The sequence below is a fragment of the Cyprinus carpio genome, chromosome B11 (assembly GCF_018340385.1).
Source record: "Cyprinus carpio isolate SPL01 chromosome B11, ASM1834038v1, whole genome shotgun sequence".
NCBI lineage: Eukaryota > Metazoa > Chordata > Actinopteri > Cypriniformes > Cyprinidae > Cyprinus > Cyprinus carpio.
The window spans coordinates 1349168-1372320 of record NC_056607.1 but is presented as its reverse complement, the minus strand read 5'-3'; the positions used below and the strand labels follow the sequence as shown (position 1 = coordinate 1372320).

The following is a 23153-nucleotide window of genomic DNA, read 5'->3' as shown; positions in this document are numbered from 1 at the left end:
TACTAACAATCCAGGCAATTGATGTGCCAATGCAGCTGTGGGCCCGTCCAAACCCCTGAGACTGCATGTCCGTTGTACGTGGCCCCCCAGCCGGTGGTGGAGGCATCCGTGTAAGCCACAGCATGCCTGGAGATCTTTTCTAGGGGCACCCCTGCCCGGAGGAATGTAAGATCTGACCACGGGGTGAAGGTTTGGTGGCAGGCAGGTGTGCCTTGGACCCGGTGAGTGCCGCACTTCCACGCCCACCTCAGGACTCGACCATAAAGCCAGTGCTGGAGCGGTCTCATATGTAACAGGCTGAGTGGTGTAAGTGCCACTGTGGTCACCATATGCCACAGGAGCCTCTGAAAAAGTTTCAGTGGGAGCACTGTTCTGTACTCGAACATATTCAAGCAGGCTAGCACTGACTGCGCATGTTCCTCTGTGAGGCATGCTGTCTGTTCGACTGAATCCAGCTTCATACCGAGAAAAGAGATCCTCTGCATTGGGGAGAGTTTGCTATTTTCCCAGTTGACCCGAAGGCCCAACAGGCTGAAGTGCCGGAGCACCAGGTCTCTGTGCTCGCAAAACTGATCCCGAGACTGTGCTAGTATAAGCCAGTCATCTAGATAGTTGAGAATGCGAACACCTTGCTCTCTGAGGGGAATAAGAGCCGCCAAAGGGTAGAACTTTGTACTGCTATGCCCTTTCTTCGAATGCAAACCGCAGAAATGGTCTGTGGTGCGGAAGGATCGACACAAGAAAGTACGCGTCCTTCAGGTCGATTGCTGCAGACCAATCTTGGGGACGTTTCTGCGTCAACATCTTGAACGGTAGCTGATGAAGGCCTGGTTCAAAACTCACAGATCCAAGATCGGTCGTAACCCACTGCCTTTCTTGGGTACAGTGAAGTAAGGGCTGTAAAACCACAACCTCATATCGGCTGGAGGGATTGGCTCTATTGCGTCCTTTGCAAGTAGGACTGGGATCTCTGCCCACAGAACAGTGGCATCGGCTGCTTTCATTGTAGTGAAGCGGATACTGCTGATCTTGGGGGGACGCCGGGCGAACTGAATCACATAGCCGAGGCTGATGGTCCGCAGAAGCTAGCGAGGTGGGCTTAGTAGCGCTGACCAGGCACCTAGAAACCATACAAGCTGGACCAGCAGATCCACAGCTGTACCCACTAGGCGAGGGCAGCGAGGTGGAACACAGGGACCCAACTCAGGTGGCCAGGGGCGGACTTACCCATTAGGCAAAGGTAGGCGACTGCCTTGGGCCCCCAAAAGCCAAGGGCCCCCTAATGCTTTTCATATAGGAGATGCGTATTAAGCGCGGACACGCGAACGGTTGCTGTTTACGGTGTTTATGCACGACAATCGTCTGCGCGTCCGAGTTGAACGTGCTTCTTGTGTATCCAGCTTGTAGCAAAATAAAATTTTATGCATTTAAAGCTGACTGCCGCACGAGCGCGAGGTCCCTCTTTCCCAGCGCGCGCACACTTCTCTCTCTGCGTTCAGCGTGCGGCTGAAAGGAGCTGCGCTTTCAGTTAAAACACTGATATGTTGCTTCTCTAATTTTACATATAAGTATAGCTGAAATCACAGCACAGCTATTGTCTTCAAGCTTTTCTGTAGCCTATTTGATTTTTATCAGACGACGGCACGATTATATATTTTTGTGCAGATTAACTTCTCGGAAGGGAGAGCTAGTCTTAATGGGTCGTGTTTCAGTCACTATTTCATATTCATCCCGTTGTCTGACAACAAACAGTCAAATGTATCAATGAAAACAGTTTTGAGAATTTAGCTGCATCAAAATACAGTATGTGGCACAGAGAGGCAAACAAATGTAATAATAAATAATAAATGTACATTTTGCATGTTCAGAAGTGAGCTGCCCTGTCATGCGAAAATGCAAACAGGTTTGTGTAAAGTGCTCAGTGCAAAGAAAGAAAAGTAATAGGAAGCTAGTATTTCTGTTTTTTTTTTTTTCATGTGTCTAATAGACATGAACAAGTTCTTTGAAAAACATCTATGACCTATGAAACATGTCTACTCTTCATGCTCTGTTAACTGGTTTCACTAATAATAAACATTTATTGCATAAATTAATTTTTGCATTACAAAAATGCCTTAAAAGAACGTGTTACAGGTGTGCATATTGACACAGAACAATGAGTTTTAAGATATGTCAGAACAAGATATTTTCAGTTGAGACAGCTCAAACATGCATTTTAGTCTGGGACTAGCTTAAGCCTTGTCTGTGAAACCATGGGGAAAATATTCATTTAAGGTACATTTAGAACAGATAAAAATGTGCAATTAAGTTGCGATTATTCACAAGTTAACTCATGACAATCATGCCATTAATTGTGATTATATATTTTAATTGATTGACAGCCCTAAGTTAAAATGACTAAAATAAAATGTAGGCTTACGCTGGTAACTCACATTTTCATTTTACCTGATAAAGTACCATTTATGAGCTGAGCTGTTTTGTTTAGAGCTGTTACCGGGGAAACCACTATATTTCTGACTCCAAAAGCACCTCCTACTGGCAGAGAATGAATGTGCATTTTCAATAATCCAGTCTGCAGTTTTTGTTCAGACCAATGCGAATATTCACTCACATAAATATGTTTTAAATAATATAATAATTTATACTTCTGACTCATTCCAGAAATATAAAGTTTCAGTTGTGAGGTTTATCATTTTATAATTTATTTTGTTTTATGTTAAAACTAAAAAAATGGTAAATCAATTGCTATTTCGTGGTCTACAACATGAAATAATAAAAGTATCTGCTAAATGAATAAATGTGAATTAAAGAATCCCATTAGAACATGTACATAAAAAATGTAGAAACATTGGACACAACAATCTGGCACCATTGTGCAGCAGCAAGCATCACGACAAAAAAGGACCTCGAGGGTTGATCTAGGTAAATGTGTGCAAATGTATAGGGCCCCATTCCTATATTTGCCAGGGGCCCCCAATTCACTAAATCCGCCCCTGCAGGTGGCTTGTGAGCTGGCCGAAGAGGGGTGTGAGTGTGGGGTGCAAGGCTCACCTGGTTCCACAGGTTGGCAGAGGGTGCGTGAGTTAGGCCTTTGTTAGGCCTGCTATCTGGTGAAGGAGGAGGATGAGTGAGGTCCGGTGCTTAGCTGTCCGCAACTCTCCGTGCCCTCCTGGGACACAGAGATAGAGAAAACCGCTCTCTCGTCGAGATTTCCAGGGAGGGAGAGGTGCCTTCACCATCCCCCAAAAAGCAGCTACCTCTCTCTTGGTCACCCGTCCCGGGGCCTCTTGCTCTTCCACTCACCGGCAGGTTTGATTTCATTAGGGAACCAATCTTTGTCAGCGTCCCTCATATCAACCAGACACAGCCAGAGATGGTGCTCCTGGACCACAAGCGTGGACATCGCACGACCCAGAGAACTCGCGGAGACCTTCGTCGCTCCTAGTGCAAGGTTAGTGGCGGGTCGTAGTTCTTTCAGAACTTCTGGATTGTCCTTCAAATGTCCTTCGATCGTCCAGTTCCTTCGATGCCTTGGCCTGGTGCACCTGCAGCAACGCCATAGTGTGTAAAGCAGAAGCAGCTTCCCCGCAAGCCATATAGGCACTGCCGGTTGGACCAGACGAATGCATACAGGCCCAGGAAGGAAGCACCGGGTCTCCCCACCAGGAGGAGGCGGACTTAGGACACAATTGCATCGCTACAGCCCGCTCCACCAGGGGGATTGCCGAATACCCCTTCGCTGCATCGCCGTCGAGGGTGGTGAAGGAGGAGGAGCCCACCGGCCGGTTTCTGGCAGTAAAAGGTGCCGTCCACGACCTGGTGTGCTCGTCATGCACTTTTGGAAAGAAAGGCACCGGGGTGGGGTGCTGAGAACCAGTGCAAGCCCCCCTGAGAAACCAATCATCCAGCCTCCAGGGCTTGGGATGCGGTGGAGGTTTCCACTCGAGCCCTACCCTCTCGGCGGCCCGGGAAAGCATAGCTGTCATCTCCGGATCCGATTCAGGATTTCCCACAGTCCCGGAGGGTGGCAGTGTTGGCGAATCTTCATCGGACAGCTCTCCCTCCAATGCTGAGATCGACATCTGGTCGAGGGGAGGTCCACTGGATACCGCTGGTATGCTCTTTGAAGAGGGTCCAGAGCATTCTGTGGGTCGCTCTGCTGGATCGGCGGTGCAAGACGAGTGATGGTCCCACGAGGGTTGGTTCCCTGAGGGGTTTGCCACTACTGTAACCCTCAAACCGCCCGCGCTACTGCTGGAAGTGGTTTTCATCTGTCGGACGCCAAAACAAACCCCAGATCGCAGTAACGGGACTCCGCTCCCCTGAAGGTAGCGGAACCTGGTTCCCAGGTCTGAGATGGTCATCTTCCCGCAGTGGGAACATGACACATTCATGAAGGCCACCTCAGCGTGCTTGATGCCCAAAGATGTGAGGCAGCGATCGTGACCATCACCCAGTCCCAGGTAATGACAGCACCCAGAAACGCACGGGTGAAACGGCATCCTTATAAGGACGATCCGCCGTCTTTACAAAGAAATTTGCTCTTTAGGAAATGCTCTTTTAGTGCTGAGGTGCACAGGGGAATTGGCCACTTGCAACACAACGTGGTAGTGCAGCCTGAAGTGCGCAACCCACTCGTCTCTGGAACGACCACCACGTGCTGAACTCGTAGTTCTCGACTAGACACTGTTGTGCAGAACAATACTGTATATCCCAATTCGTCGGTCACCGACGTGACGTTGATAGTGACCGATTGAAAGGGAACTGTGTCTTCAAGAAACCTACCTGCAAAATTTTGCACATATTTTACATTTGTCCTAACATACGGCTACATTTGGATGGCAAAAAGTGGAAAACAATGCATTTTGCCCTCATGATGGTGAAGTTACGTGATCACCAGCAGGGGGTGACGGGATCATGCTAACTAGTCAAACCTTTACTCGCTGGTAAATATTGATGAAGTGAGTTGGTGGTCATTTTGGAATTGGCACTGGGCAGCATTTTTTCCATCTGACTGTCACTAGTACATAGATTACACAAACTGTAGCACACTGGTCTCGTGTCCCTTTTTTGACTGCAGCTTTATCCCTCCTTGGGTCTAATCAAATGCACTGCTGTTCTCAGAAAGACAGTCATTTCTTGTAGCTAGAGTACAGTTATTTCTGACATGTCTTGAAGACCTGAATGGCCTGCATTACTCACTTCCCGTCTGAAAGAGGTCAAGGTCTCACACTCGGCTCATGCATTCATGCTCGTACTCTCCTACATTCCTACAGGCTTTAATCACAACACATTATAAATAAGCATGGGAAATCTTCACTTATTTACAAGTTAACTGCTGCTCTAATGCTCTGTGTTTCCTGATGGGTTTCTGATCAATTTAAAACAGATCATGGCATGCCATTTTTAAAATGTTCCTTGAGCTTCACATGACGTTGGTGAACTTTTTTGGCACAAAATGCAGTCCTAAATTCACAAATCATGAGTGTTTCCCACCCTCATTCTGCATGTGTCACAGTGTGGAGGAAGTATAAAAAAAGACATTTTGGCAGCTTGTTTTTAACAAATGCTCTTTCTGCAGAGAGGAGTAGTTTTTGAGGACTGAAACGTACATTATTTTTGTTAGAAAAGGTTTGCATTGACGTCACTTCCCCTAAGTCAGACGCAGTGACAAAACATCCTGCATCTCGGCTGGCGCTAATAGAGGAAACTGAGAAAATGGGATTGAAACAAAAGCTCACCTGCTGAAGTTAAAGGCAGTGAGACTCGACAGTGATCCTTACAACTTATCAAGGAACTAGTGTTCCATGGGAGTTAACATGTGACCGATATATATATATATATATATATATATATATATATATATATATATATATATATATATATATATATATATATATTTGCCATATATATAATTGACATATATACCTGATTTCGATGCCGGTTAATCACACAAAGCAAAGACTGGATACTTTATCTGCTAGACAACACTATAAATACAACATTGCTAGATCTAAATCCATAGTCCATCATATCAGTACTCATTAGTACTTATAACATCCCGCTCTTAAACTTATTAAAGCATTATGACTTCCTGTAAAGCTGCTTAGAAACCATATTGGAAAGTGCTATACAAATAAATGTGACTTGACAAAACTAAAGTGATACTTTGTCTTAATATTTTTATTATCATTTAGATATTTGTTATTTTTTATTTTTAATTAGTCTTAATTTTTTTTTGTTTCTTTATTTAACTTTAAAGTTTTAGTAATTTTGTTATTTTCATAATTTTTGTCATAGTTTTTTAATGTCTATAAAGTTTTTATTTTCGGTTTTAATTTTAATACAGAGAGTTAAACTAAATGAAAATGTGAAATGAATTTTAAAAAATGATTTTTTTAACAAAAATATATTTCATTTTATTTCAGTTAACATTTCTTTTAGTTTTTGTGTAGTTTTCGTTTAGTTAACTTCAATAATCCTCTTCGCTAACACCAACCATGCTTTTTGTGGAATACAGTTTCTTAGTGAACATGAATTTTGAGAAAAACATTACAGTTACATAGAAAATAGAAAAGATTTACATAGAAAAGATTCCAAATATAGAGTAACCAATACAATATGTAAGCTATATGGTTTTACAAAAATACATTCGGCATGACTGAAGCAGTGCGTGTAAAGTGTATTTGATGGATTGCAGATCTTCAGGAAGTTTTCATCAGCTCTGTTGTAACACCTTGTAATCTACCTCGTTATCATCCTGATGGAAATAGAGCAACACAAGTGACTGACTATTTTACAGAAAACAACTCCACACAAACAGAAAGACTGACATGCAGTTGATTTCATTAGAGCAGTGGTTCCCAACCCTGTTCCTGGAGGCACCCCAACATCAAACACACAAATCAGGTCATCAGCTCATTACTAGAGACTCCAAGAACTGAAATTGGTGCTTCAGAGAAAGGAGACATGCAAAATGTGCAGCGTTGGGGTGCCTCCAGGACCAGGGTTGGGAAGCACTACATTAGTGTTCAACATGTTGCTAATGACGTGCATAAAAATACACATAACAATAAAAATGAATGGGTAAAATGGACCATTTTTAAATTAGACAGACAGACCTGTTTTTATTGATGCGTTCCTGAAATGCATGCTCTTGACTTTTGATCTTATCGCATTCTGTCTGCTTATCAGTTTCCTTCTGAGAGTCATTCGGGGACCATTATATTTCAACACAGCTTGTGCTTGTTAGATAAGATTACTTGTATAGCACATTTATTTTCATAAACTGCAGACATTCATTTTCACTTTCCCTGCCAGCACATTGCTGAAAATAATAAGTCTTACTCAGAACAGGACAATACATTCATGTCAAACTTGGCGGTGCATATTTTCGCTTGATTGGCGACCTAAAGATTTGACCAGCGCAGGAAATCCCCAGTTCGGTTTATACGTATATGAGCGATTCTGCGATTCTGTACAAGCTGAAGAATAGGGAAGAATGGCTTGTCGAGGGATTACTGGTGCATATGATGTCATTGTAAAACTGAAAGCTGGTAATCCCCTTAATCTTCAACCAACATGACATGCAGGGAATCGGGTTTCCTTGAGTGCTTCGGACGGTCTGTTGTTGTTTTGAATGAGCGCTTGATGCAAATCCTACTTTGGCTGCACTTCCAGGGGGAAAATGTCCTGACGAGCACTCAGCATCTGCCCACTTGAGGTGCATCGCTTGGGCTGGAGTCTGAGGAGAGACGGGATCTCTGACCGGGAGTGACTCAGTGATGACAGAAGCTCCAGATTACAGGGTTTAGGCCTGCACTTCCCTTCACACAGCAAACGTCGCCCACGCTGGGTGTGTGGGCCCTGACAGCTCTAAAAACAGAGCCCTGCTTTCCTGACCGAGAGAACCGGATTTTACCATATGAGCTTGAGAGGGGTGAAGAGAGGTCACACGTTGTTTGGTGACGTGCAGAATCTAGTGGTGTTTTTTAAAGCAAGGCCTGGTTTCTGAATGCAGATGCTTTCAGAGGAACCAAAACTCATAAGAGGACATCTTAAGGTCTTCTAACAAGCAATGAAAGGTAGTTCACTCAGAAGTGTCAATGGTTTGTGGTTTCAACCCTATTTGACTTGATTTCTTCCATGGAACACAAAAGCAGAGAGAAAACCACCTGCATGAGGTTATGAGACTCATGAGAACCAATGCGTTTGGCATCACTGACATCAAACCTGGTGCAATAATAAAATAACAACAGCTCCTCATGCGTCTTTTGACTTCACATTAAGCAATTAGATTTTTGACTAAAAATCTCCTTTTGTGTTCCACAGAAGAGAGAATGAATAAAAAACTGAATAAATGATGTCAGAATTGTCATTTGGGGTGTATTGTTTAGTTAAATGAGGAGATATAGTTTTAAAAATCATTGTAAATGTAAAAGGATGTAAAAGCTGTAACGATAACGGCACAGAGGAACAAAATCCAAGGAATCACTTCCAGAACGATAAAAGTTTTGGGCAATGAATGATGAAGACTCTGGCAGCCAATCAGAATCCACTTTTGAGAGCTCGAGCATTTAAAGTGACAGACGACAAAACTGCAACACGTTTATAATGAACAGCACATTATCGTGAGCTGATCGTTATTGTTATCTTTATAGTTATCGTTCTTGGTCTGAACGGGCCTAAATAGCCTCAGTTTTCAAGAGCTGCTTAGAATTAATCCATTACTGGAGAACTACGACTAAACACTCATTATATTACCTGGAATTTATAGAAAAACCCATAATTTACTGAGAGTAATTATGCATCACTGCAAAATGGGCTTTCCATTGCGGAAGTGACCAGAGGAAGTAGAGCTCAATCACTCAGCGTTTCACAAGAACATCTCAAAGACACACACCACTAACTGTACTCACACATTTTTAAATAACACAGTATTATGTTTTCATTTTCACAACAAAACACAAGCTACTCTGCTAAATATCGATCATTAGAGTGGCTCAACTGAGATTGTAATAATCTGAGTTCAGTATTGTCTCTTTCTTGCTCTTTTAGTGTGTAGTTGTGGATTATATATCCATACTGTGTGTTTTATATGAGCAGCAGTGCAGTAAACACCACAATGATTTTCTGACGTACTAATTGTGTCTGGAAACAATTTATTTTAAGGACCAATTCTCACTAATAACTAGTTGCTTATTAACATGCATGTTACATACTGGCTGTTTATTAGTACTTATAAAGCAGATATTAACATCTAGTACAAATATATAAACATTCTTAAATCAAGATACATTTCACTGAGAAGTATAATGACATACGATTAGGTTTGGTTTTCTGAAAAAAAAAAAGTATCAAAATTAAATGACTTTTTTTTCTTAACATTAGAGAAAGTATCTGTCAATGGGGCAAAAAAAAAAACAAAAAATCTTGCAGATTACTGCAAAACTAACCAATTTTGATACATTTTTCATAAAACAGTACTTGATGTCCTAAGTCATTTTGCTCTTCAAGTACTGAATGTTGAATCAAGAATGTTTAGATATTTGTACTAGAAACCACTGAGTAAGAAATCATTTTTTTGCAGTGAAGGGCTGGTTTCTGCCTTGTCTGCTGATGGTGCAGATGTTCATAATGTATCTGCGTCTGAAACATTCAGAGCACAGCTGTGGTGCTTCTCACTGATTTAAAGTAAGCCTGGTTTCTTAGTGCATGTTTGTCACCAGCTGTTCCAACATTTTTACCAATTTCTCTAAAAAGCATGTTGCAATATCTTGAAGGTATTGCATGTACAGACGATAGCACACATGAGGGATGTTATCAGCTGTGGTGGTTTCCTATTGCATGCCAGCAACATCTAGCAGTAATTACTGCAGAAAATTGCACGTCTGAAGGTCGTCACGATGAATAAAGCCAAAACATGAATCTGATGTGGGCTTTAAAGGAACCACCCTAAACTTCTGTCATCCTCATTCAAGGCTGCATGACATTCTGTCCTCTGTAGAATGTAAAAAGAAGACGTTAGAAGACTGTGCCAGCTTGTGAGTGAATCATTCAGTTTTGTGAACCAGATCAACTAACCTAGGGCAGAATCTCAGTGAATAGCAACTCAGATTTTAGTCTGTTTCTCAGAAATCTACTGAATGACTCCAGAGGACTATATAACACAGTTGTATGCATCATTTAAGACACTTTTATAGTGCTTTTTCAAAGCCTCACTCACTATTCATGCTAAACCAGTGGAAAACGAGCGGCCAGCACAGTCTTCACAATTCGAACCCTTTGTGTCTCACAGAAAAATGAAACTGGTGCAGATTGTTTCACGAGGAGTACTGAAAGCTCAGGGCCGTACTGTTAATGCACCATATGGCTCATGTTTATTTGATCACCTTCATGAAGCATGCACAAGGCTCTCAGAAGCTCTGTGTGACACTTTCTGAGAACTGGGTGGTGATGTTTTTGTGTTTTATATTTTGGTGTTTTATTCATGTCATGTGAAGTAATCGACCCTTCACAAAGACCCACCCCCCTTAGTTACTGTTGCTATGTCTGACAAGCTATGCTCTCACACTACACATCATGAAAAATACATTGCAGAGCAATGAGGAAACTGACAAAACGCCGACGGACAAGACCAGAGTTGGGCATAAAGCATTACACAGTAACGCCTTACTATTTCCTGGTAACACAGTAATGTAATGTGTTACATTTTAAATTTATGTAATTTGATTACAGTTACTAATGTCAATACATTAACGTTACTTAAGTTACGAGTGCAGTGTTCAATTATATGAAGTAAAAGTCATGTTTTGCCGGTATGCCGGAGAATGTCACCGGAGAATGAGAGCTAAAATGCAGACGAGTCCTACAACATTTAGGTGCGATGAAAGGATAAATATTTCATAATGTTGTACTTTTTTTCACATATTTTAATCTGGCATTATAGTTTGGGAAAACATCAACTAGTGAATGTGTACAAGTCTGTGTCACAATAACACTAATATAAGTAAAACATAAATGACTCATCTGAATGAGGTCCTCTGGATTAAGCCGCGTCGCAACGCATTCTTCTTCAAAGATAATTCAAAGCTTATTGCTCGAAGCGTGTCTCCTTCCAAAAACAAAAAGTAGCCGAGATGAACTTGATGAATTTTTTTTTGTTTACAAACCTGATTTCACGAGGATGATTTTTTTACAGCGCACGATCACATTATAGACTAGATGAGCTCAGATTGTACCTCGCATTGGTTTCATAAGGATTATTTTTAACAAAAGCACAGTGTTTTGTTGAAGTAGACCTTTTACAGTTTCAAAGAATGTATAAGCCTACTCTTATGTGTACGATTATGAAACATTAAAAAAATTCTGAAACATTTTAAGTTTGTTGTTAAAAAAATGTTATTGTTCAAGTTGCTGTTTTAATACTCATGTCATTTTTCATTCAGTGTTAAATGAATGAAAGAACTTTGAGTTTCACTTTGTAGTGTATTTTTTAGGTTTGATAACTTGAAAAGTAAAGTAAACTTGAAAGTAACTTGAAAGTTAAGTAATTTGTAATCTGATTACTTTTTTAAATGCAGTAATCAGTAATGTGATCAAATTACAATATTACAGTAGTAATTAGTAATTTGTAATGGATTACTGTTTTTTTGAGTAACTTACCCAACACTGGACAAGACAGAGCAGGTTATTTCTGTTATGAAACAAGGTCGCAGCTTTCAAATTTTGTCATTTTTAAGAAGTTCAAAAAAATAAATACCATTTTGCAGCTCTTTAACTCTTTCCCTGCCAAACACGGAATTTTCCAGGGTTCCACTGTTATACACTAGGGGCCGCTATTGTGCATCTCTTGAATGAGTCTACAAAGTGCTGATCAAAAACACAGACCAGGAAGACGCAGAAACGAGCGATCTCAACTGTAAGCATATGCATATGAAAAACATACTGTATACCGATCGTCTTTTCATATTTACTTAAAGTATGAAATGAACATGAATGAACATGAGAACGTATTTTATTTCAATCACGGAAAGACATCAGTACACAATTTTTCAAGTTTAAGTCCACCGAAGTTAATCTACTCTCCTGTCTGATTTGTTTTTTGGAGAAAATGTTGGATTCGGCGTTATGATTGGTCAGATCGCTTGGCAATCAAACTCTTTGTGAAGGGTCGATTACACTAGACGATTGTGCATTTATTAATTACTGGTCTATGAAATGCAAACAAACACACATCTCTTGCCTGCAGCGTCTTGTGCTCTATGCATCTTCTTTTTTTTTTTTTTTTTGCATGTCAAACAAAGTAAGCAAACATTATGAAAGCGCTGGCCTCCGGGCACATGCTGTCACCTGCCAAACGCTGTGATGAGAGGCATGGAAATACTCTCCACACCAGCAGAGAAGAGCTTCAGAGAAGCACCTGTGGATAGAAACACACAAGCCACAAAAATAGATTTTTATATTGTCACTGCTGCTGAACTGGCACAAGACTTTAAGAGTCAAATACTGATAAATATAACAAACCAGCTGAATAGTGAAGCCGCGCGTGAGGTTGAAAGCCTGTGTGAGTGTCTTCAGTGATGCTCTCAGACGTCATTCTCACACATTCAGAGACACAGGGCTGATGGTGTATCTGTGCTGGATCTTCACTGACATCAAACATCTGTAAGATTCTCAGCAAGAAACTATTTAAAGGTCTCTTGTTCTCACAAACATACTGTATGGCTTCAGAAAATTTGGAATACATTATAAAAGCTTTTTTTGCTCAATTTTTTAGGCTAGACACCCTTCATTGTATCAGGGTTATTATCCTTGAATATAACTAAATAAAAAAAAATGTGTAAGAATATTTTGTAAGAAACATTTCAGGATTTGTGCTTCAAAATGTCACATGTACTTCAATGTGTTGCTATTTCTTTGTAAATATTTGTGAAATTGACTAGCGATTTCTGAACATAGTAGCCTAAATGTGTTTCAGTGTTCATTGAGAGAGACAGAGATGATTCTGATTCATGAATGAGTGGCTCTTTTGAATCAGATGTTTTGAGTCCAGTCTGAGAATGTCTCAGCCGCGTGATTTCTCTGCATCAGTATCTCTGCTCGGGTGGAGGGATGAGTCCTGCTGCAGCACAGTTAGTCATACAGCACTGCGATGAACCCTCTGAGCCCCGGAAATCATTCAGAGAGACACGGGTTACATCACAGAGAGAGAGAGAGAGCTGTAATCCGCCCCGTTTATCAGCCTGCTGTGAATGGAGCGGTGCGGCAGGGTCACATGACCACTCTGAGCAGATTAACCGGATCCAGATCTAACAGAGGATCAGTGAACCGCTGGAGAACACAGCTCTGGAGCAGGTGTTTGTGTTATAGATGATTTTTTTAAAGCTTCACGCACAAATCCAAGAATTGCACACACAAAATGCAAAATGCCTCACATCGGTTGCAAAATGAAGTGCTGCATTCAAAACATCACAAACACATCTCAAAAGCAAACATTTCTCTTGCATTGCAAACACCTTTTCCATAATGTTATGTTTTTGGTTATATCATTTTCACACAGTTATTTAAAACCTAAAGCTCTTCTTTCGTGAGCTGCTGTGTACATTTCTGTTCGAGATTGAAAGTAATTGGCAGAGAGATGTTGAAAAATTCACAGTAAACACGAAAGCAAGATCTGAAAGCAAACTTTTTATTTTCTTCAAGGATGTTAGAGTGAAGAGGAATTGTTTGTGTCATTATGTATTAGAAGATTGTTGTTTTAATAACCTCAATTAACTAAATACATAAGCAAGTTACCCAAGATAGTGTCAGTTTATTTATTTATGTAATAAATTTTTCTACACTAAGAATGTACTGCTGTCAAATTATATGCATCAGTTATGTCTGAGATAATAATTCTCATAGCATAGGAATCAGTTCCTTATACAAGGGTCTTCAACTTTATTTTAGTTTATTTTGTTCAAACAAACTTCTTTTTATACTGATATTAGCCTAACCCATTATAAAAATTAACCATAGGTTTACTACAAACAAACAAACAAACAAACATGGTTACCGTGATTAAACCATGGTAACCACAGATGAACCATTGCTACACTAAACATAGTTTAATCATGGTTTTTTTTTTTAGTGTGATTGATTGGTTGTTAATATGTATGCCAAAATAAATAAAATAAATAAATAAATAAAACGTAGTTACTACACTATTAATATAAAAAACAAAACAAAAACAATTGTTAACCATGGACCCAATGTCACAGAGAAATATAAATAATTTACAAGGTACTGATTTTGTATAAATTTACATTTACATGACAATCTACAATTAACTTATGATGTTTTGGGAAACACAGACCAGTTAGTTGCCATGGGATTGTGTTAGATCACATTACTTGTCAACATTTTACCTTGTCATCATTATTCAAATGTCTTTTGCGTACAAAGTTGAGACTTAGGTGTTCAGTCTGAAATAGAGAAATCCATTATAAAATATTAATCATATCACAAGTTTTTTTTTTTTTTTGTGTGTGTGTGTGTGTGTGTGTGTGTGTGTGTGTGTGTGTGTGTGTGTGTCAGATAAAATTTGAGATTTGTGAAGGAAATTATTTTTGTGCATAATTTCCTGTAATTTTGTCAAATTACATTAATAATATTATTAATAATTTATATATATTTATATTGAAGAAACAGCCATGAATTGATGAACGTGCGCGTCATAATGGATGTTGTCCTCTAGCGCAGTGAATATCTAATCAGCTGAGGGAATCTGAAGTGTGTTTCCCCGCTGCTGGCGTTCCTGAAGTGTGAGAGGAGGGAAATCTGGCAGGAATGAGAAGCTGGATGGAGACGCGTGGAGTAAACAGAGGAGAGCATCTGTTTCCAGCACTCCATCACACACACACACACACACACACACACACACACACACACACACACACACACACACACACACACACACACACACACTTCAACAGAGCTGCATGCTGGACAGAACCTGTGGCTTCTGTTTCCAGCGAGGAATGGATTCGTCCATCTTTTGATCGTGAATCCTGTGGTTGGACGTGTGTTATGTCTCCTGAGAAAACCTTCAGTGCATTAAAGCAGTGCATTAGTGCTGCCCGCTTTCACAGCAGTGTTGGTTCTGGAAGGGTTTCATTCAGTTTTCACACAGAGATTTGAAAGAGGTAAAGCATAATAGTTGCCTATTGCTTGAACACTTTTTATAAAACTTCGGCTCATTGTGTCAAAACTTTACACACAAGACACAACACTGGGAAATAAACCATTCACATCTATGTCAAATTGAAACTCTGCTATCAAAACCTAGCAATCCTTTGTCAAAATGTCACTCTTGATGACAAAATGATACACTTTTGCATTATATGAATACACTTTCAGATCAGTAGCAACACACTAGTCTACTTTATATAAAACACTGCAGTCTTTCATTTTCACTGTTTTTATTCAGTTCATCAGTTAGCATTCTGTGAAGCTCAATTATGCAACACTTAGTTTTTGTTCTCTTTTTTTCCAACAAAGGTTTTCACAACAACCAAAAATGAAAGTACTGGAAGGTTACGAATGACATCAACTCAATAGTGCACATCACGGTATTATACTTTACAGTACAGTACAGTAAATGCAGTAATGCAAAAATAATACAAAAATAAAACACAGAATACACTACTGTAAATGCAGAAAAACAGGCCAATTGTGCGTGGGTGGGATTACAGATCCTGCCGTCTGTTTGGGTCTGGCCACAGGATCTCATCAACATCACAAGCGATATCTTCTCCTGCTAAGCAATGTGGAAAATAACGCCTTGTGTGCCAAATCCATCCATGGATTGACGTTGCATCAATGTCTCCGCATGCTTCTTCCATTGCCTGTAGAAGAGGCATGCAGGCATGGTTGGTGGTCATATACGTGCCATCTCCAAGTAGGAAAATAATTCTCCGATAGGGTTTAGAAATGGCGAGTAAGGGGGCAAGTATACAACTTCAAATTGATCATGGTTGGTGAACCAGTCTCGGTTGGATCATGGTTGATGAACCATTATCCCAGACAACAATGACCCTAGGCTGCTCTGATCTGTCCTGTACAACTGCATCATGAAGTGCATCGAGAAATGGGAGTATATGTTGCGTATTGTAGGGACCTAGTTTGGCATGATGGTGTAGTAGCCCTCTAAGGATTATGGCGGCACACATTGTGATGTTTCCCCCACGCTGCCCCGGGTGGTGCACAATTGCCCTTTGGCCAATTATGTTACGACCCCATCGTCTAGTTTTCCTGAGGTTGAAACCAGCCTCATCAATGTAAATAAATTCATGAGGCTGTGCAGCTCCATCCATGTCCAAGATTTTCTGCAACAAAAAATGCATAGCATGGATGGCTGGAACTCCTCAAAGCACACAACTACAGTACTACACATACAGAACCCCCCCCACACACACACACCCACCCCACCCACACACACAGATACCTGTGTCCCTCTCTGCATGCATCTATGTGGTACTGATACAATGGTACATATTCAGCTATTACTGTACTAGGTTACATAAACACTGTATTATAAATGTAAAGGACTGCAGCACTTACCTGTATATATTCTTGTCGAAGTCCTTTGACCCTGATACAGTTCCTCTCAAATGGGACCTTGTACAATTGCTTCAATGTGATTTTGAGCTGTAACAAGACACGTCTGATCGTGGTAATGCCTACTCGATTGATGTTGATGAATACTTTCCTATCTGAAAGTATTTGTTCCTGTAGCTGCTGGAGACAGATTGCATTGTTTGCTCTGACCATTTCCAAAATGTTAAGTTCCTGCTGTTGGGTGAACAGGCGTTGCCGTCCAATCCCAGAAGGTCTTCTAGTCATTGTGTAGAAAAAAGCAAACACAAATTGTTATTGGTTTGGTTCTATTTTACAGTACTGTATACTGTACACAGTACTGTAACATCTCAATGGTACAGCGCTATGTACTATACTGTACTGTATGTTCCACAAAACTACCATTTTTTGTTACAAAAGGTGCACTAGCCAACTTGCAATACAGTACATGTGATACAGTAATGTGATACGGTACAGTACTGTAGATACAGTCTGGAGTGGAGAGATAAAGACATACCTGTTCTCCAGTCTGAATGTCCTTATGATGGATGCAACTGTGAACTGGCTTAGATGTGGGTGGACTCTCTGCCCAGCTTCCCTCATTGTCAGGCCATGATTTATCACATGATCCACCAACGTTGCTCAAATATCATCTGAAATATTGTTCTGTGCATAGTGTCCTAGTGTCATGTCCTACACCTCTCTCTCTTTGTCTTCCTCTTTCTCTGCCTCTACCTCTTGCTTTCTCTGCCTCTATGCTTTCAAAGTTCTCGAAATGGCTCAACTGAGGCCTATTTTTGGTTGGCTGATTGGTGATCAGTTTTGTAAAGAAGTGTTTTCAGGTGTGTGTCTAAGTGTTTTCAATCACCCAGTGTGTTTTGTATTGTGAACAGATGTGTTTTCCCAATGGTACCCATGAGATTTCATTTATGAACGAAGTGAATTATGTATGAAATAGTGTGTAGTGTGGAGGAGCAAGTGTGTTGTAGAATTGTAACTGAAGTGCAATGCAGCGCTTTTGTTTAAGGTATGGTTACACTGTGTTTAAGCATGTGTCTATAGTGTTCAAGCAATAGGCAAAAACTGTATAAGCCATGAACCGAACCAGCCAGCTACGAAGTGGATCACAACAATACAAATGTTGATTTGAAGTAATAAAGAAAAATTTGAAAATCAGAAATAAAGACAAAGGTATAAGACTGTCTACTTAGTGGCTTTAACAAGGGACAAAACTACACTCCCATGAAGCACTGCAAATGACAATCAAATGATATGTAGAAACAATATATTTTATGTTTATATATGCAAATCTCTTTAAGTAGTTTGAGAGCGTATGGAGACTGACTGATATTTGCAGTTCTTCATGGGAAGGAATGGAGTTAAAGTGTTCTTTTGGCACATTTGAAGCATAAACATTTGAACCGTGTAGCCAGTCCTTTGTGTCTTATCTTGAACATTGTGTTCCAGTGACAGGAGTACATGAACAGTGAGAAATTACCCTGAGCCTTTGTGTGTGTGTGTGTGTGTATCTACTTAACCATATTTTGGGGACAAATTTGAGAGAGAGAGAGAGAGAGAGAGAGAGAGAGAGAGAGAGTGTGTGTGTAAGGTTAGTGTAGTGTAGGGGTATAACAAAATACTTAAATAAAGTTTAAATAGTATTAAGATTATGGTAGTTTCCCATTTAGATAGCTAAGTAAATGCGTGTCTGGGTGTGGGTGTGTGTGTGAGTGTGCATGTTTTTGTGACATATCAGGACACAACTGTGTATAATGACATGGGTATGTCACAGGTATTACAAGGAGAGGGTGACTTATGAGGACATAACCCATGTCCCCATTTTTCAAAACGATCATAAACCATACAGTATTAGTTTTTTTGAGAAAGTAAAAATGCATAAAGTTTCCTAGGGTTAGGTGTAGGGTTGGTGTAGGGCAATAGAAAATACAGTTTGTAAAGTATAAAAACCATTATGCCTATGGAATGTCCCCACAATTCACAAAAACAAACGTGTGTGTGTGTGTGTTCTTTTACATAGCGGAGGAAACCTTGAGCATTTGTGGCACAGAAAGAGAATCATTGACAAAGGAAAAAGTGATGTGAGGCCAAGTATGGTAACCCATACTCAGAATCTGACACACACACATTGTTTTTTTATGGTTTTAGGGGACTCTCCATAGGTGTGATTGTTTTTACACTGTACAAACTGTATTTTCACCCTGCACCAGCCCTACACCTAAACCTACCCCTTACAGGAAACTTTATGCATTTTTAGATTAAAAAAAAAACATTATGCTGAATGATTTATAAGCCTTTTGAAAGCGTCCTCATAAAGCACCTTCATGTTGTAATACCTATGTCATTATACAGATTTGTGTCCTCATAAACCACACACACACCATTTTGGGGTTCAGTGTCTTGCTCAAGGGTACTGAAGGTGGAAGAGAGCAATGTTCATTTACTCCCCTCATCTAAAACTCCTGCTGGACACTTGAACCCACAACCTTTAGGTTACAAGCCTGACTCTAACCATTAGGTCAAAACTGCCCTCAAAAAGAAGCAAATCAGATTTGAATGCAGCTCAGGCTTTCATTAATCTGCTATTGCAATCAAATAATCCTTCACTTCCATGTAGGTGAACGTAAGCGTGAGTAACACTTGATCTTGAGCCTGTCTTTAATACCAGCCATCATCTAGTGCTCATGGTTAGTCTGTGTAAGTGACCATAACAGCCGAGCACTGTGGTGGAGAGTTTCAATGTAAAAACCCAGTTTGTGTTATTGATTGTCTAACGTCATTGTCAGTAATCACAGAGAGGAAGTAAAACTAAAGTCAGATACTGGGTGTCCATCTACATAAGAAACCACAAAGGCGGTCAGATTCAGCCAATAACAGCTGCTATTTAAAGACATCTCTGGGAAACGAGAGTTTGATTAATGTGAACTAATTAGACATAGATAGTTCATTTCTGAACAGAAGGAACTATTTTTAACCATCTAAAGCTCTCTTCCTCTTCCTCTCTGTCTTGGTTTCATCTTCTGCAGAGTCTCTCTAGGCTTCAGAGCAACAACAAGGAAAAAACCCTCAAGTTGGCTTCACATTATAAAGCTGTCTGGAGGAAGAGATTTGGCTTTAATCTCCAGAAAACCAAACCAGGTTCTTCGGAAAAACATAATTCTGTCTGCATTTCTCCACAAATCACAAAAATCATAGCTGTACAGACAATTCACTGTAGTTTCCAGTTGAAATAAACACTAGTGGCAGCAAAAAGTAATGCAATATTATTTTGTAAAAATGTACCCACAAGCACTTGTTTTTGTTTCATAACACTGGACTGTTTAATAAACCCATGTCTGCAACAACAACAGAAAAGTACCTCTTGACTGCATGAGACTGCTCCAGACTCACCTGTGTTAAATGATCTGCTATTCAACCACTGTCATCTGAATTTAAAAGAGCTTGTAGTAGTCATTAAAGGTAATAATGTTGTAAATGATGTTCAGTTTCTTGCACAGACCAGCCGTTTCGCTTCATAAGACTTCAGTTTCACTGACTGGCAAATAATGAATCACCAATGACCATGTTTCAACTGAAAATCTTCTTTACTGTTCTACTGATGAAGAAAAGTCACCTACATGTTGAATGGTCAGAGTAAATGAACTGCAACTTTTCATTTTTGAGTGAACTACCCCTTTAAAACCTGTTCTTGATAATAGTATAATTGAGCCAATAGATTTGAAATACACAGATTCATTTCTTGAAAAAATCTTTTGCTTGTTACATTCTGGAGAAACACCTAGATATGTCAGGAAGGGGAAACACATTGATAGAATGAGGATGTGACTTGTTAGGCCGATGACACACACACACACACACACACACACACACACACACACACACACACACACACACACACACCTGCACTGGACAGCAGCCAGATCTCTAACACACTCTCATTCCTCCACAGACACTGAACACTGATGAATGAGGTTTGATTGCTGGGTGTGGTGTGTGTCACACAGGTCTGGTCACGTCTATCAGCCTCACAGGATCAGGTTTCAGAAAAACAGAGAGAGAGGATATGAATCTGATCATCTGATGTGCGTCAAAGCATGTGGGTGAGATTTAGTGCCACCACAGATCCTCAAAATCCTGCAATCAAACCACAAAGGGTCAAAAGTTCACAGAAATTATACCAAACTCTGTAAACCAGGTAAAAACACGCTTCTTACCACATTTAATTATAATAGGTAAATGTTTTGAAAGTAAACTTGTTCTTAGCCTTAAAATAGACTGAGGATTTCATGAGATTTGCATAAAGCAACTCAACTTTAGTGTGAACACCTCATATGAGAAACTAAAACCTGAAACTACAAACTAGAGTCCTTGGACAGAAATTATTTTTCAGAGTACAGACGAATCCATGTCATGTAACATAAAAGATTTTATTTTTGTTTTTTTTAAAAAGCAACAACATTAAAATTAAGATAAAATACATTAATAAACATCTCCCACTCAAATGCACTAAAACTTGAAACGTTCAGTTGAGCAGCACTTTATAGCTGTTTGACATTTGATCAAAGTTGTAATAAAATATATTGCTTTAGGTCAAAGTTTGTCCTGAAGTGAATGATTGTCTCTTCATAATGAATGACTAGCTGTGGAAAAATACAGCTCACATAGAAACAGATTTAATTCGCTGTAGGTAAAAGTTGTGTTGAAGTGTGATTGGATGAGTTTGGTAACTTTGTGAGATGGACAATATAGACTAAATAAATATATTTCACACAATATTGCAATAAATCATCAGCATCAGCAGCATATGCATCCTGCTGTCCACTGAAAGTAAAGTCAGCTTGTTCCCCAGCAAGCAGTAAACACCTGTTCACATCTGTGTATAAGTCTAGTATAACTTATTAAACTGTAGGAAACGAGTCCAGCAATCAAAACAGGCTGCAGATGCTGTTGCAAATTGGTTTTACCTATAATATTCCTTATGGTCACGAAAGCTAGCAAATGTGTACTTTGAAGGTGTGTATTCACCACCCGATTCATTTGTTTTTCAGCACACGAGCTGTAAAAGTCTGCCGTTCTGGTGTATATGAAGGCTTTTTACAGCCCTTGATAAACAGAGACAAAGTCCAGGCTTCAGACAGGAAATCACATGTAGATACTGTATGATGAAATGAAGGTGAATTCATTAATTGTGATGTCATCTTCAGTCTGATGAGAGCGGATGAGACGTGATATCAGAGCAGATGGACAAATGAAAGAGTAGGAATGAACCTGCCCTGTGGCTCTGTAAATAATGGGCACAGATAGTGGATGGTATGCAGCAATCATGTGATAACTGAGAAATATCTTCCTTTTAAACCGTGTGGCGCGGTAGACATTACACACACTGACTCATCTGCTGTCGAGGGAAGCTGGTGATGTTTGCTCATGCACTGCTTTCTGTTGGACAAGAACCTGCAGACAGACCTGAGACTGCATACAATTTGTGAGCAAGAGAAATATTTTTGGGTCAATGAGAATAAGGCTGTCAGAGATAATGAAAAGGACAAATAAATGCCAAGGCCGAATAACAAATGTGAAATTTAAAATAATTGTTTTCAATATATAGTAAACTGTAATTGATTGCTGTGATCAAAGCATCATTACTCCACAGAAATCATTCTAATATGCTGATTTGCTGCTCAAGAAACATTTCTGATTATCATCAATGTTGAAAACAGTTGTGCTGCTCAATATTTTTTTTGTGGAAATCGTCATATATTTTATTTTTTTCAGGATTTACAGATGAATAGAAAGTTCAAAAGAACAGCATGTATGTACTGCTCTTGTTTTGAACTTTTATTGTGTGATTGCTCAGTTCATGTTTCCTCTCATTAAGGCTGTGATTGTTTGCACCAGTTTCTTCTTTGTTTGGTGTATATGCACCTGATGTTTCCATTGTTCTTTGTTAGATGTTGTTCTTCTACGTCACTTCTGTTTCCTCGTTTCTGTGCCTCGTGTACTTTTGTTATTGGATTAATGAAGTTTATGTTGTGTTTGGATCCAGTCCTACTTCATCTTTGATAGAATTTATTTGAAATAAAAGCCTTCTGTAACATTTTAAATGTCTTTACGCTCACTGTTGATCAATTCAGGGCCAGTTTTACTAAACAGAGCAAATTAGCGCAAGAACGCAATTCCAAAACAGTGCTGATGGGCGTGGAAGTTTCTGTCGGTGATTTACTAACAACGTGCAAATTAAAGAACACAGACGCAACATCTCATTTACATATCGAACCAACACAATATTACCAAGCACAGCGCAAATTAGCGTAGTTGCAAATAAAGAAATAAAAAGCCACAATACATTGAAAGGAACCCGAGGACAAAAAATGAAGGTTTGCTAGAAGTTTTGATAGAGCTGGTATTGAGGGACTCCTAGTTGAGGGTTCCAAGTCGTCTTTTATTTTCTAAAGCCAACTAAAAATAACATGGCTTGCCAAACGATATGTTCGGATAATGTGTTCTTCTGGCATTCCAAA

General features: G+C 39.8%; 1 protein-coding gene across 1 annotated transcript; it reads right to left on the bottom strand.

The window, feature by feature from the left end:
* Nucleotides 1-15481: 15481 nt before the first annotated feature.
* LOC122138810 lies at nt 15482-17330 on the bottom strand. Its single transcript, XM_042733433.1, has 2 exons — nt 16603-17330; nt 15482-16367 (listed from the first exon to the last, which is right to left on the bottom strand). The coding sequence occupies exons 1-2, from the start codon at nt 16882-16884 to the stop codon at nt 16011-16013; spliced, it is 639 nt and encodes a 212-aa protein (XP_042589367.1). The 5' UTR covers nt 16885-17330; the 3' UTR covers nt 15482-16010.
* Nucleotides 17331-23153: the final 5823 nt, after the last annotated feature.

Bases quoted from the DNA above. Each gene is read 5' to 3' on its own strand.
- LOC122138810 (XM_042733433.1), bottom strand. From the start codon at position 16,884: ATGACTAGAAGACCTTCTGGGATTGGACGGCAACGCCTGTTCACCCAA. The intron at 16,368-16,602 runs GTAAGTGCTGCA...TTTTTGTTGCAG, and splicing joins TTCGACAAGAATATATACAG to AAAATCTTGGACATGGATGG.